Source organism: Otolemur garnettii, unplaced genomic scaffold (assembly GCF_000181295.1).
Source record: "Otolemur garnettii isolate 467f Iridium unplaced genomic scaffold, OtoGar3 scaffold00063, whole genome shotgun sequence".
Taxonomy (NCBI): Eukaryota; Metazoa; Chordata; class Mammalia; order Primates; family Galagidae; genus Otolemur; species Otolemur garnettii.
The window spans coordinates 9,725,743-9,742,363 of NW_003852458.1; the positions used below are offsets into that span (position 1 = coordinate 9,725,743).

The window sequence follows — 16,621 nt, forward strand, 5'->3', positions numbered from 1 at the left end:
CAATGAAAATTAGTTAAAATATTCTGACTTTGCCTCAAATGTGAACATCCATGGTCCCAGGAGGACACTTGTTATAGGATCTGAAGATATACTTGAGAATCTTTTGTGCAAATTGAGAGCTCAGGAAAACAAAGTAATTGGTAAATTACTACTTTTGTAATCATAATGGTGCTGACATGTGGTGCTTCTTACTACTCTTCCTGAAAGTGAGATCTAAAGTAATTTCACAAATATGTATTGCATACTCTCTATATTTAAGGAATTGTTTAATGCTATGTTTATCAAAAGGAGAATGAGGCATGGTCTTTGCCTTCAAAACTTGAAGTTGTCATTCATTGGTCAAGTTGTATGAGATACTAGACAGGGAACAATAAGTGCTATGGTCCAGATATTCTTTAAAAAGCATTATGGAAGCAAAACTTTTATTATATATTTGCTTCCATAACACTTATAAAACTATTATTTCCTTCAGTCGCCAAATGGGAGAAATAAAAAGTGCTTCATGAATGAGAAGATGCTCAAACTGACCTTGAAAGGTGGATGGAATTTTCACAGGATTGGGTGGTAGAGAGTCTTTATTTGTAGCATTTGCCAATTTTTATGGTGTAAATATTCCTACTATGGCTAATTTCAAGTTAATGATGTGATGTCATCACAGGGCTGCTCCAGCTCCCCATCTGTGAGTAAGCATCTGAGCTCTGGATTTGATTTGATTTGATTTAACCCAGATTGATTTGTCTGACTATTGTTTTTAATGAGTGAATTCACAGGTACTAACAGCATCTAAGACAACATCATAGGGGAAGCCTTCTGTCCTCCCCTTACAGTATTCTCTTGTCTGTCCTTCCCTGCTGGTCAGATGCTCCTGACAGGTCTACCTAGGATTGACGTTGGCCTATCACCACAGGCCTATCAACTTGTCATTCTGTTTGTTCTTTTTAACATTGCTGTGGTTAATCTGGGTTCCTTGTGTCATATGGCATAGAGGACTCTCTTGCTGCTCTGAGTCCTGGTATTGACATCCCTGCTGTTCTCCATAATGAAAAGCAGCTGTGGGTGGCTAGTGGGGAAAGCTGGAGGAATTTCAGAGAAGCTTTGCAGAAGGAAGATGCAGGCCAGTTGAGACTCAGCATTCATATTAACTGCTCTTCTCAGTACTCTTGTAAAAACACCTCTCTAAAAGTCACTGTACCTTTACCTGGCCTGTCATGCAAAGGACGACATTTGAAAAGCAGGCTGTCATATCTGTAATTGGAAGTAGATGCCTCAGTACATGTGTAAGCTTGTGTCAGGAGGATGTCTATAAAATGCTCAACCAAGCAAACACCGATGGACAAGGAATATGTGGAGCTTGAAGTTACTAAGAAACTTCCAGATTTGTCCCTGTAAGCCAAAAAAGTGACCTGTGATAAGAGAAGGTCTTTACGATCCCTCATTCCAACTTAATTCCTGTTACCTCAAAGCCCACCTACTCTCAAAATACATTTACAGGAAAATGTGGCTCCTGCAGACTTATTTAAACCTGTGCTTCCTTCATGACACCAGTTTCTCTTCCAAATTTTTTATACGTCATTTGTCTGTAAGCTGACTTCTTTAGCATTAAAAGAAATTTGAAATCACCAGCACCAGCCCCATTTCAGGGTTCTTTGTTTTCATTCCCTATCTCATGTAATGAGCTGTATGATTTATTGTTCAAGTATAGAAGAAACTCACTCCCTCGTGGAGATGTGGGGAGGTAATGGAGTATGTTGGAAAGGCTCACAGATTTCCGGTTCAGATTACAGTCTTCTTTAGAGCTGCCAAGAGTTGTATCAGGTACAAGATAATATAATTGAGTTCAGGAGAAACTACAAATGGAAATGTAGTAAATTCAATGAGCCACAAAAGAAAGGAAATTCCAGCTTAGAACTGTCTCTGCACTCGGAACCAATGGACCTTGTGACCAAGATGACAATCACAGCTGGAAGACCTGTGATGATGCCACCCAGTGACAAGCAGAAGGAGGAGGCCAGGCTGCAAGGGCAGCACACATCTTACCTGCTTCCTCGAGAATTGACCCCTGAAGCATATTTCAGCCAGAGCCTCAGCTTTCCAGAATGTGTGTGACATTTTAAACAATCAAGTGCCTTGTGATGAGGACCAGCTGTGAGCACATAGCAGGGAAGCCCTAGAAGTGGAGCCCTGCAGAGGAGATGGTGGCTCTGCCCAGATCAGGAAAGTGTACTGGAGAGTTTCCCTTCTTGTCTCCTCGTTGTAAGAATCACGTGGCAGGGATGCAGGTGGGAAGACAAGATGAACGTATGGATTCCCACGATCTTGCCAATATGCAGATTGACTAGGATCCTGGAGTTAAGACTCCATAGATCTGGGTCATGGTCCTGGACTCTGTATATTTTATAAATGCCACTGAGATCTTAATCATCAAGCAAGTTTGGGAAACAGGTGGAGTGGGTCAGAACCTGGCTCTCATTCAAATTTGGGCTTTACCATGTGATTGCTGGGTAGTCTCAGACAAGGTACTTCCCTTCTCCAGGCCTCAGATCCCTCTTCCATAAATCATAATAATACCCATTTCAGAGAGTTGTGCGGGTAAAATGGGAAAACCCATAAAATGTGCTTAGCCCATTCCGAGGCAGCAGGATAGTCTGGCACACTGCTTCAATGCAGCCAGACTCTGAGCCTGAATTTGAGCCATACTGCAAGGGCAGATTGGAGAGAGATAACAACTTCAAACCGAATACTCTTTGATAATTGGAATTATGGCATGACAGAAAGGAAAGGCAGGAAGGCAAAGGTAGGTCTGGAAAGAGCTTTAGGGATTGAGATCTTAGCAGAAAGAATTTCTAGAATGTGGTCAAGGATAAATAGACTTTTAAAAAGACAGGCAGGCCAGGCACAGTGGCTCACACCTATAATCCTGGCACTCTGGGCGACCGAGGCAGTTGGATTTCTTAAGCTCAGGAGTTCGAGACCAGCGTGGGCAAGAGTGAGATGCTATCTCTTAAAAAAATAAAAGAAAGAAAACAGCCAGATGTTGTGGTGGGTGCCTACAGTCCCAGCTACTTGGGAGGCTAAGGCAAGAGGATCACTTGAGCCTAAGAGTTTGAGGGTGCTGTGAGCTAGGATACAAAGGCACTCTACCGAGGGTGACAAAAAAAAATAAAAATAACATAAAATAAAAAGACAAGAAAGGCAAACTTGAGATTTCCAAGGGGAGACATCATTTTCTGAGAATAAACTATTTTTCTTCATTTCCTTTTAACCCAAAAGCCAAAGTTTAAAATATTTCGAACTCATTTAGCATACATTTTTATTCTGCTAGGTATTACACCCTATGCTTATACCAGAGGTTACAAAGATGTAAGCAGCAAGGCCCGCCCCAAGGAACTTACTGTGGACCAATTGGGCTCAGGCAAATACAGCCAGGAGAGTAGGAGCCGTACCCGGGGCTGCTGGATGGAGACCAGTTATTCTGCCTGAGGGATAAAGCAAAACCTCTCAGAGGAAGTCTTGAAATAAAGATTCCATGACAGTCATAGCACGTCATTGTCATTATCACAATCATAAGCTAACAGTAATAACAACAGCTAAAGTGATGCGGTGCTTATACTGATCAGGTACCGTGGAGGCCCTTTGCATGCATTGTCTCCCGTCATTGGACAGAGTACTGTGTACAGTACTGCGTTCCACTTACTTGTGCTGGCACTCTCCAGTTGGGGATGCTTCTAACAACACTGCTGCACAAATGGTGAGGTACCATACTCGCCAGAACATCGATTCTCCTATTTTTGCTCCTTTAATACTAACTGGAGACCTAAGGAGATTCTCATCCCCTACCACCTCTCCAGAGTCACTTACTGCCCATGTGCAGACTGCACAGAGAGGGCCTGAACTGTGAGGGTCACGAAGAAGGTTGTGACAACAGGCTGACTTCCTATGTGCCAAGCCCTAAGCACGCAAAGTCTAATGTAAAAGCATTGTTGAATTCTCCATGGGAAAAGACATGCCCCTGCTGTCAAGGTAGTGGCCAGCAATAATCACAGTGGCAACAAAACAACAAGGATAAGAATGCCTAACATTTACTAACCTATTATATTGTAGACTAAATTACTTGCACATGCCAACTGATTTAAACCTTCTATGTGTAGATGCTATTTCCATCCCCATTTTCCAGACTGAGAAACTGAGGTCTAGAAGTATATTTCAGTTGGGAAATTGAGTACGAAGTTGGGTGTAAGGAAGGAGGGCTCAATTGCAGTTAGTTTTGTCAAGTCAGCCATGAGAAGCTCCAGCTCAGAGCATGACAAATGAGTAGTTCCCTAGTATCTACAGAATCAAAAATAAGTTCTTCAACAAGATACTCCCCAGTGTGCCACTTGTCCCCAAGGTGACACACGCCCTGCTTAGTTGTGCTCCATCCACTCCCAGCAGATCACGGCTCTTTATGTACCCAGGCTATGTCTTACCTCTGTCTTTGAGCTGTGATTCCCTTGGCCTCCAGTGCACTATGCCCTTCCTCTTCATTACCTGTTTGTCCCAATTTTACCTGGTGCAGACGTTTTAAGGGCCCCTCCGTTGTTCCTCTAGTGCTTGACCTCTTCCTGCCTGGAAGACTGTGAGCTCTCTGAGGGCTGCAGCTAGTTCACTTGACAACCCCAGCATATAAAAGCCCCTGATAGTGCTTATTGATTTGTTACAAATAGTTACAAAGGGATCCTTGCAGAGCTTCTGAGACCACAGTGTGTGATAGATTCATTAGTTCTGATTACTGGTGGAGTTATGATTCGTTGCTTATTGTCTTCTTTTGTTTTTCCCTTACTGCTCAGCACTGCTAGACATGAGGGTCATGGCTCTTACAGGAATTAAAATTGATGACTGAGCGTGACACCTCCATTTGCTAAGGCAACACAGTTTTGTGCATCATGCTTTACTTTTGTAACCAGCACCCACTTGGCACTGGCGTAACCCTGTGATCTTCCCACCAGGAGGCCATTTGCTCCCTTTATGTCTTGATGCATCGCATATTGTTGCAAGCCTTAGCTGACTAAGACTTTTTGCTTCGTGAATATGTCACAAATATGCCATGAAGGGGAAGGCACCAGATGAGTGTTTGCAAAAATAGAAAAATTCTGGTTGTGAAGAGTCGGGGGGTGGGCTGAGCTCTCCACATGTTTCCAGGTCTGAGGTTTGGCTCTGCAGTCTGCTTGGGGTCTCATAGCTGACATCCACTTCATCCGTTATTCTGGAAGAACTTGTCAACTTTACTGCTGATCGGAGGTCTGGAAACTGTTATCTACTAGTTTTCACAGAGTCAAGCCAAAAATTGAAGAAAAAACTTGCTGAATAACTTTGACCAAAATAACACATGTGTTTGTGTGCTATCCTATGATTAACTCGTGTTTTAAGCCACATTATTGAGGTATGACTGAGATGTTAAGGCGCTGTACACAGTTAACGTATACTCCTTCGTGAGTTTGGAGCTAAGTATAGATTTGTGACATTATCACCATAATCCTGCCATAAACCTCTTACCACCTCCAAAAGTTTCCTCCCACTCTTTTGATTTATTGTTATTTTAACTCAATTTTTCTCTACATTTGAGCTATAAGACTTTCTCAAGTAGTGTATGTTTGTTAGTGAAACGGGTCATTCACAGTTGAAAGTCTTAGAAACTTCCTGAACCTTGATCAAAAGTCATTTTCTAGTGCTCTACTTTAAGCAAGAGGTAATGAAGAAGTCAGTGTTCTCTGATTTGTAGCAAGGATCAGTGAGGGTGGTGGGGATTGTTTGAGATAAGAATAGGAATAATAAAGATTTAGGGTATCAAAGCAGCAAGTGTACCGAAGGAGATTGTTATAAAATTCAATTTTGCTTTCTGGACACCTGAAAATCAACATATAATGCATAATACATTTTAGGAGAGTAAATGATCTGCAGATGAAAATAATAGTAAAATTTAGAGACAGAATAAGAAGAAATACTTTCAAAACTGATAGATCCTTCAATTCCCAAAGCTTAACTTCACTTGGGAAAATAATTTCAATGGTATGTCCATACTGAAAAAAACCTATAAAAGTTAGAGTTCTCAATATTTAATGGAGAACGTTAGGCCCAATGGCTGCTCCCTGTAGTTCAATTACTGGGAAGAGGTAAAGAAAAGGTACATGGAAGAGTCTCCAGAGCAGGTGGACCAGACTCACCTGGCTCCAGAATGCAGAGAGTAGCGAATGAGTCAGCTCACTGCCCATCCCTCTTCATTTTCTTTCTTGTCCTTGTTTTTTTATCAAAAACAGATTTTTTGGCCTTGTTACTATGGGTTTCTATTAAGGACTGAAACAAACATATCAGTCGTCTAGAGGATTAGAAAAACAAATTCCATTTCTCCTACTGTACTCTCAGAACACTGAACACTTCTGTGATCTGCTCACCAGCAGTTTGTGGGGATTTCTCCCCAGCGGCAACCAGTTCTCTGGCCAATTCGTCAGTGGGATACTAGCTGGGTGTCTTCTACTCCAATTCAGTTTTGAAACTAACTATCTGGAAATAACATCAGATCCCACAGGTGGGGAGCTCAGTCATGAGATACTGCCCCCACTTCAGACACCAATTAGAAGTAATAAATTAGCTTGGTGCCCATAGCTTAGTAGTTAGGGCACCAGCCATATACACTGGGGCTGGAGAGTTCAAACCTGGCCCAGGCCTGTTAACAATGACAACTACAACAACAACAACAACAAAACAGCTGGACATCTATAGTCCCAGCTACCTGGGAGGCTAACGCAAGAGACTCACTTAAGCCCAAGAGTTGGAGGTTGCTGTGAGCTGTGATGCCTTGGGACTCTACTGAGGGCGACATAGTAAGACTCTGTCTCAATAAATAAATAAATAAATAAATAAATAAAGGAAGTAATAGATTGTCCCTATAATTCTGACAGTTGCCTCTAAATTGGAGACCCCACAACCCCCTGCCAGGGCTTTATAATTGGCTAGGATGGCTTACATATGTTTACCCATATATTATGAAGGAAATTACAAAGGATACAGATGAAAAGATGGAGAGGGCAAGGTATGGGGATGGGTGGAGCTTCTGTGCTTGCTCTGGGCACACTACCCACCCAGCATCCCACATGTGCAGTTCTCCAGGTGCTTTCCAAACCCAGTCTTTTTGGGGTTTTATGGAGGCTTCATTACATATGCATGATTGATAAGTCACTGGCCATTGGTGATCAACTTATCCTTTAGTCACTCTCCCCTCCTTAGAGGTTGGGGGAAGGCGTGTGACTGAACAGTCCCAACCCCCTAGTCAAGCTTTGCTCTTTCCTGTGACCAGCCCCCATCCTGAGACCATGGAGAAGCCTCCAGCTAATAGCTCATTAGCATATAGAGAGACACTTACCACTGTGGAGATACCAAGGCTTTTAAGAATTATGTCAGGAAACACGCACAGGACCAAAAACAGTAGAACTTCTGTAAGTTGACCACTCAAGAGATTGTAATAAACTGGTCAGCATACAGAGGAACTAGGCCTATTGTACTATTATGTACATGGGGGGCATGTCCAGTCTATGAAAATTAGGTCAACTTAAGGAGGTAGTCAACTATGGAGGTTCTACTATATATATTTCACAATATTGCAAGTAGCTTTACCATTGAGGTAAAACTCAGAGTTTGTTGTGGGCCTGGTCCACAATGATCTGTTAGGAAATGCAGAGGTAACATGATCTGACGTGAAGCATCCTGGAGAAACACCCTTCTCCACCGAGCCCAGATAATAGTCTCATACTGTTTGCAGCTGAGAGGTTTGCAAAGCAACCCAGTGGAATAATTCAAGGTAGAGTGGCAACTACATTGATCATTTTCCATTCTTCCTTGTTTTTAATGCAATCTACTACTAATGTCAATCAAATTGTAACTGCTTTTATAAGAGATGAATTATTGCCCATGATATGTCATAAAGTTCTGTGTCTCTCTTGTCCAAGTTTTCACTTCCCCTCATTCCTTCTCTACTCCCGGGATAGTTCACATGTTTATTTCTAAAAATAAACATTTTTGACTGAAGAGTTTTTCATACTGTTTTTAAGAAAGAATTTATAGTCCTTGTTTTTACAAGCAAGACTCAAGTTTAGATTCAAAATGATAAAGGAGGGCACTTTTTTGTTTTTAAATGGTTTCCTACTGGGTCTAGGCTTGAGACCAGATGTGACTAAGACTAGAAGGTTTTCATTTGCTGTGACTTTTATGCGTTCCTTTCAGCGGGTAGGTACAATTTCAATTGAAAGTAGGGGTATTATTATAAGGGAACAGGTCATACTTTCTCATTGAAAAATGATGCCACATTAAGTCAGATCAGATAGTTTTGTCATGGATGATTGATGGTTTTCTTCTCTTTTCATTCCAGCCACACCAGCTCTTCTTGGCAGAGAATCCCAGAGTCTGCAAAGAGTTAATCCAGCCCTAGGGACAAGTAAGAATTTCAGTCCTTTGGCTTCCTTCAGCAATATTTTCCATGCTCAATCAAGCTACTGTTCTTTCTATATGGGAGGGTGGTGGATATTGATAACTGGAAGAGTAACTGAATTGAAATTTCATAAGCAAGCAAAAGAACTCTATATTTTTTCAAGCTTTATTTTTTAACTTCCCTGTAAGGCTGTTTCTTTATATTTTGCTTAAGCTTAGCAATTAAGCAAGGCCAGATTAATGAAGGAGGAAAAAAATGAGGAATTTATTGTGAATCAATAATTATTCATTGAATTTAAGAAAATCTCCTTTTTATACAAATTCTAGTTTAAATTATTATCTTGAAATATTTATCTAGTGATTACATTGATAGATTAATCTTGTCTTATTAACCATATATAAGCCACCAAATTGCCTTAGGCATCAAAATTTTGCCTTTGTGGAAGCTCTGTCTTCTTCTTTTTTTTTTTAATTAAGTCATAAACACATAGATCATGTATACATCAATGCATTTATGGGATACAATGTGCTGATTTCATTACATGTAAGCATTCCTAATTCTATATGAAATCAGCACATTATACCCCATATATGGTTAATATATACCTCATCTTGTTTACTTAATTATTGTGTTAAGACATTTATACTCTATACTTAATAGATCCAACATGTACCCTTTTTTTTTTGCAGTTTTTGGCCGGGCTGGGTTTGAACCCGCCACCTTTGGCATATGGGGCTGGTGCCCTACTCCTTGAGCCAGAGGCACTGCCCCCAACATGTACCCTTTTTAAAACTACTCTACACATTCCCCTTTCCCTTGACTATCTCCTCTTCACCCACAAGGCTGAACACAAACATTAGCTCTATGGAGAAACTTGTCCAAATTCTCTAGGCCCAGACAATTTCTCCACCCTCTGTTCTTTCATGAAGCTTTGTCACCCCATGATAGCATTTACCTCCTTTTAGTATATGTCAGCACTGTGCACAGAAATTACTGGATTGTGTGGGCTGCACAAATGAATTAATTGTATTAAACTATAAAGCAAAGCCTATATTCTAAATTCTTCACATAACCTGAAAAATCCTGATCACGTAGGAGGTGCCTGTCTAATTAAATTTTAGGGGTTTTTTCCCTGGTGGAAGTACCACACGTACACTAGAGTCCACATTATGCAGTCAAAGAAGGGCAGACAGTGGACCTAGTACGTTTAAGCTGTTGCCGTTTTTGTTGGTAATTCTGGGGTCATGAAACCATAATTTGGGTTTTATGACTAAATTGCAGAGTAGATTTCTAATGTGAGATTTAAGCGTCATTTCCTCGGAGGTGACCATAAAGGAGAGTTGGTAGTGTTTCCACGTCATGCACTAGTCAGTTGTGCCAGACCACAAACCCTTTACAGCTCTCCTGTTTGGGAAACATCTGACATGTTGATCTGCTCCCTAATTATCACAAGGGTTGTAAAAGAGGTGGGGGTTTAGTTATGTTTAGGTTATCCCAGCCAGTGTGTTCCAAAGCCTTCCTTCACTCAACAATGTGACCTCTCCTGTTGTTACTTTCTGTAAGGAAATGAGAAGCAATCCATTGAGGGTGTGTTACTAATGGTGCGTGCTGCCTGTTGGAACCATCTTCACGAGCAAACATAATCCGTTACACTCAGCTTTCCCCAAAGTGGTCGAATGGTTTCTCCAAGCCATTTCCTTTGTCAGGCCACAGGGCCTGAGGAGCTGGCACATTGTGCCTTGTTGGAATGTGACCTCTAGGTATGGAAGAGGTGTTGAATGACTTCCCACCAGTCCTAGCAGTCTGGCATATGTTGATGCCCTGTCTTTGCGTAGGTAAGAAGACTAGCTAGTTATCATTCATATGTAGTAAATTACATAGACACTGACCTCCCCTACCCTTCAAGTTCTTATCAAAAGTCCCCTGCCCTCTGTCCCACGTCAGTGCCTGTGTCTGTGTCAGTGAGCGCATGCTTGGACACATGTCCACCTTTAGCATCACAAGTATCTCATCCAGATGTGACAGACCCAAGTGCTCATATCACCTCAGTGTGTCACTGTGTCAATGGGAAAGAACCCAAACCCTGTAAAATAATTTAAAGAGGTTTATTTCTGACTGACCTCATGCAACCCTGACCTGAAGAGCCATGCCCAGTAAGCCTTAAGCAAGGGGTCCTGCCCTAGACTGGTTACACTTTGGTTTTATATACTTCAAGAAGACAGGAATTACACATAAAATCATAAATAATACGTGGAAAGCGTGCATTGGTTTGACCAGAAAAGGCAGGAAATCTGGGGGTTGGGGGGTGGAGGGGTGGAGTGCTTACCGGTTATAAGTTGGTTTAAAAATTCTTCGATTTGCAATTGGTTAAAAAAATGAAACTTTGTCTAAAAGCTTGGAATGTTTTAATGTAAGAAAGTCTATTAATAAGAGCCAACTCACTGAGCATGTGTGAAGACTCAAGTATACTGTGTGTTTTAAGCTTTGTCTTACATGACCTTGGGCCTGTTAATGATTTTGTGTCTTACTGTTGCAAAGAATAACTCTGAAAGGGTTGAGACATAACTAGGTGTGTTTGAGGTCCCTTTTCCTCCCAGCCAGAAAGTCAGCTTTAAGGTTTTACTGGTGTCTCCTTGACCAAGAGGGTGTCTATTCAGTTGGTTGAGGGGCTTAAGATTTTATTTTAATTTACAATTGTCATTGTATCACATATACTCAACTCTGCTTAGTACCCAACATTTACCTCTGCACCTGGAGGGAGAAAGAGTGAGATATTGCCCTGACATCAGAAGGCTCACATTATAGACATAATTTGATGTGAAAAGCTAGTGTTCCTCAGGCTTGAGAACACACAATTATAATCTACCTATTTCCTATGTGTACTTTTCTAAATTCTGAGATTCTAGACAAAACCCCATAAAAGAAAAATATAAATTCTCAGATTCTAGACCAAACCCCAGAAAAGAAAATTAAAAATCCTCTCAGGACAGGTCCTAGCCACAACTGACTGAACATAAGTGAAATAAATGCCACGTCCCTCTCCCGGCCACTTTTCCTTTATAGTTGGCCTGTGGCAAAAAGCTTTTAGGAACTGTCTCCTTCCTCCCAGCCCCTGCCCCATCATTCCTTCCTTGGATCCACCTTCTTATGCCACTAATAATGTTCCTGTGCTCTGAGTAAGACTAAAGATCTGTGGTGCGCTCTCTACTACCTAAATGCTAAGCTGCAAGCCTTTCCCAAGACACTGAAAACCCACCCAGCTTGTAAGTTCAGACTACTTACCACTCCCCAGGCACACTGCGTTTTCCCTCCTCCGAGGGATTGCTCATGTCATCAAATCTTCCAGAACTATCCTCCTTCCACCCCGGCCTGCATTCTATAAATAAAAATAAATCCTGCCCTGCTCATACATTAAGGCTCAACCAAAACGCTGTTAGCTTTGACCTGAAGCAATTTCTCCCTTCTCCAGGCTTGTCTATGGAACAGAACATTATACTTCATAGCACTTGTATATTAGCCTGCTAGGCTGGCCACAACAAAGTAATACAGACTGGGTGTCTTAAACAACAATTTTGTCAGAGTTCTGGAGGCTAGAAGTCCAAAATCTGGGAATTGGCAATGTTGGTTTCGTGTGAAGCTTCTCTCTGCAATTCACAGATGGCCATAGATGGCTGTCTCCTCCCTTATCTTCATGTGGTCTTCCCCCTCTACCTGTCTGTGTCCTAATCCCCTCTCCTTGTGAGGACCACTAATCATCTTGCATTAAGAATTACCCTAATGACCCCATTTTACTTAATTACCTCTTTAAAGACCCTTTCTCCAAATATAGTAACCTTCTGAGGTACTGGGGATCAGGAATTCAACATATGAAATCAGGGGGAGATACAACTCAACCCATAGCCCCACTCTTAAGGAACATACTGCATGCTGTTTTGGAGTCTATTATTTGCCTATGTGTTTTACCTCTGTATCTGGATCATGAGCAGCTGTGTCTTATTCACAGTTGGATATAATTCACAGTACCTAAAATTATTCCTTTAGCATAGTAAGTAATAAGTTATATTGCAAATAAATTAATTAAGCAAAAATAATCCTTAATATCTCCCTGGCTACCCATCCTTCTCCATATTTAGCAATTTCCACCAGCACCCTTTGTTATCATGGGCCTCTTTTCTGGCTGGGGCCATTCTTAGAAGATCTCATTCCCCACCTGTGTTAATTATATATCATTACCATAAGTGTTCCACCGCTGAAAGGACTCAGAGGAACCAAATGATTTATACTCATGGGATGGCTTTATTATAGGCAAAGGTGTATGTGTTGACCATGGTCTCAGTATCTCTCAGTATCTCAAGTACAGGCTTTTTTGTCTTCCCACTTCTGGATCACACAGGATGCACTTTGTCTCCAGATCTGAAACTCCTACTCATGTGCCTGCCTAGTATCTCAGTACCATGAAGTCTAAAAAGTCTTCCCATGGTGGGGATCTCCTATAATGAGCTGGTCACATGGACACAATCTAGCTATGTGGCAAGCCTTAACCATCAGAGCCCAGGTCCCCTGGTTTTACCAAAGTAAATGCAAGTCATAAATCCAATTATATTAATGAACAATGTTGACAGGCTAATATCCTGTCCTGAGACTACTCACAGATCTGTGACTATAGAACATGATTTTTCTTTGTTAAATATCATTGGCCAAGCATCAGTAGCTGCGGAGAGAAGCATACAGTCAATCCAGACCAGTGAAAATCTGCCCAAACTATCACCACCTCAAGAATCACACCTTGGGCAGCACCTGTGGCTCAGAAGGGTAGGGCGCCGGTCCCATATGCTGGAGGTGGCAGGTTCAAACCCAGTCCCAGCCAAAAACTGCAAAAAAAAAAAAAAAAAATGAATTACACCTTGCTGTAATCTCTTTCTTCTCTCGTTTACCAAAAATTATCTGTCCAATTTTCTAAGCCCTCAGGACTTTGCTGGGCTGGCCCTAATCCATGTAAATGAATGTGCTTACATTAAGGAGAGTGTGCTGACATACTTTCCACAGAGTACATTCTTAAGAAACATTTTCTGGAAAGGAAGAGCTGTTTTTGGTTAGTAACCCTGTGAGGACCTTTCAGTTCATGTACGTGGATAACAGCACACACCACTCATGCAAAGGCCAGCCCAGGGTGAGCAGGAGCAAAAACATAGTTAAGGATGTTGACAGAGTTTTCAGTTTAAAGAGATATGTAGACATCTTTGTTATATTTTAAAGAAGTAATGCTATAAATTTACCACAAAGAAAGTTTCATTTTGCTTCTGAGAAGAGGGATAAAGGAAGGTTATAATCTTCCTGAAAAAAGCAGAACATTTTTAGTCCTGTACTCCCAAAAAAGGCAAGACTCCCCAGCTATAGGACTGTGGATCCACATTCTTTGTTTTTCCCAATAATTTTATTTTTTTTCATGATTGGTTATTAACAGAAGATTTGATGAACACGTGGACCAAATAGAATAGACTTTATTAAACATTTATATAGAGAGAGATTTTTTAGATGATTGCACATCTTCCTGAGGGGGGATTTTTTTTTTTTTTTGGCTCTCATTTTTAAAAGTCATTACTTTTTACCAAATTGTCCCCATATTACAATAAAAGTACAAATTTTGTGATCAATAGCATTTCTACCTCAAAATAAAAAAGTATCCAGCTGAAGCAAATTTTATTGAATGCCCATTGGAGCATAAATTAGTCTAAGATTTTATGAAAACAGACATCTGAACATAAACATTATTGACTAAGGTCGGATTTAAGTTTTGAAAGGATTACAAAAGATTATCATGTTAGATGGGTACAATAAATCAATTGCTTAAATTCTAGAGGTTCACAAACAACTTCTTTCATAATTGTGAGTTACTTTCACTTTTCAACAAAACTTTTTTTTTTTTTTTTGAGACAGAGTCGCACTTTGTCGCCCTCTGTAGAGTGCTGTGGTGCCCACCTCACAGCAATGTCAGATTCTTGGTCTCAAGCGATCCTCTTACCTCAGCCTCCCAAGTAGCTGGATCTACAGGCACTCACCACAATGCCCGGCTAGTTGTTTGTTTGTTTGTTTTTAGAGATGGGGTCTCACTCTTGCTCAGGCTCATCTCAGACTCCTGAGCTCAGGCAAGTCACCTGCCTCAGCCTCCCAGAATGAACAAAAACACATTTTGGAGACAAAAAATTATTTTGAACTTCATCTTGTGTGTTCAGGTCTTCATACCATTTTTAGCTAGACTCCTGTCCTAGCTTCCTCATTTCTCTTCCTATCTCCTATTCTTCTCTATTCCAAGCCACCATATTTTCTCTTTCTAGATTAAATCTTCCTGTTTACCTCTGATCTAGCAATTCCTCTGCCCACTCATCTTCAGTAGCTCCCAACTCATTTTTACATTACGAATGAATTTATCTCTGGGGCATTCACAAAATTCTACAACATGGGTCTTATGTACTTTTCTAGCCTTATTTTTTTTTTTTTGTCCTATTTACTCTTATTATGTCAGTTCAACCTGGCCCCTTCGTTCCTCTCAGACTAAAACAATCCTTCATGGATATTGTCCTTTAAGGCATATTTCAAAGAGCACATTATTCACAAAGCTTTTCCCAGTTTCTCCAAGAGGATATGTGCTTCTCCTTTGGAAATCTCAGTAATCCTTTGTTTCTCCTTCTCAAGATGAGATAGTGTAGCACAGTGGTTTAAGAACTTAGCCTTTGGAGCAAGACAGCTTTCGTTTAAGTCCCAGTTCTACCACTCACCTCCTACATCATCTGAACTAGGTTTCACAACTTCTCTGTGTCTTGGGGTTTTTTGAATCTTGAAAATAGAAATAATGCTGATCATACCTACATCATAAGGTTGTTGTGAGATTTCCAAGTGTTCACATATTTAAAGTAGTTAGAATAGTATCTGACCCCATGGGAAGTTTATGTGGTGTTTATTTTATTTTGTCATGGCTCTTATTTTATTCTGATGTTTAATCAGGTGGAGCCCTATGAAATTGCTCATACTCAGCTCTGTTTTGGACCATAAAATCATTAGATGTTTAGTTCAACTTAATGACTTTTGGGTTCTGTCACCTACCCCTTAATAAACTGCACCATTTATAAGGACAGAAACTGTATCTTAGGCATCCTTGCATCCTTCAGTGCCTGCTAAGTTCCTGGCACATGCTGAGTATTTAACGAATAGTTGTTGAATTTTGCACATGGACAGAAAAATGCAAAAAAAATAGAAGCCCAGCTTTTCCCTGTGTCTTAAGTACTCCTGGGCTATCATGGAGTCTCCTCAGTGGCCCTTCATAAATGAAAGGGGAGGGATAAAGACACACAGGAGGAGAAATTTCTCTTGTCTATTTCTGATTATAAATACAGTTGCTCCTAAATGCCTTCCACGGAACCTTCACTTCAGGTCATGGAACCAGTGTGGTGGTCTAGTCCTGGAGTCTGGCACAGGACATCTCTAGGATAACACTGCTGTCCTGTTGGCACTGCAGCTGCCAAGTGAGTAATCTACTCCTGCCTGTGGCCCATCATTGTCTCCCCAAGAGCTGAAGCACCTTCTCAGCTTTAAACCTTCTTTCCCATCAGATCTTTGCAACCTCAAGGGCTTAGTAGCTGACAGTTGGGCTAAACCAAGCACAACATAAGAGAAGTATATCTTGCAGAAATGGTGTCTTAGAGTGCATGTGGAGTTTTTATTTGTTACAAAGAACTTGAGCTTTGGATGTTCAGTAGAGAGCAGCACTAACATTGGGTTCTGATGTTGAATTCGTGACAGTCTCCTTATTTATAAACAGTTCAGTAAATGACTCAGTAAGTAAACATAGATTCTTGAGATCCCTTTTAGGGAGACAGTGTTTATGGCAGCCCTCTCTTGCACCCAAACTAGTGGTAAGCTTTTCCTGACTCACAGCACTAACCTCTAGATAAAACCAAACATCCTAGGGATACTATTTATCCCCTTTCCTTGCTTCCCTGAAAAAGGACAGCAGGTAAAATTATGTACTTTATAGAAGAAATAGAAATACAGAAAAAACAGCTTAAGTCTCTTAAGAGACCAAGAAAGTAAAAAATAGTTTGTCAGAGAGGTATGTTGTGTGTATCCCTAGGTAAACAAAATAAAGCCTAGATGATGCACATGAAC

At 40.9% G+C, this 16,621-nt stretch overlaps 1 protein-coding gene across 5 annotated transcripts in view; it reads left to right on the top strand.

The window, feature by feature from the left end:
• The window catches only part of GHR (growth hormone receptor), a 310,267-nt gene that overhangs the window by 204,380 nt on the left and 89,266 nt on the right, over window positions 1–16,621 (top strand). For all 5 annotated transcript variants that reach the window (XM_023514999.1, XM_023514997.1, XM_012807116.2 and 2 more), the window contains exon 3: window positions 8,399–8,464. In XM_023514999.1, coding sequence (XP_023370767.1) covers window positions 8,399–8,464 — 66 coding nt within the window. The remainder of the gene's footprint in view (window positions 1–8,398; window positions 8,465–16,621) is intronic.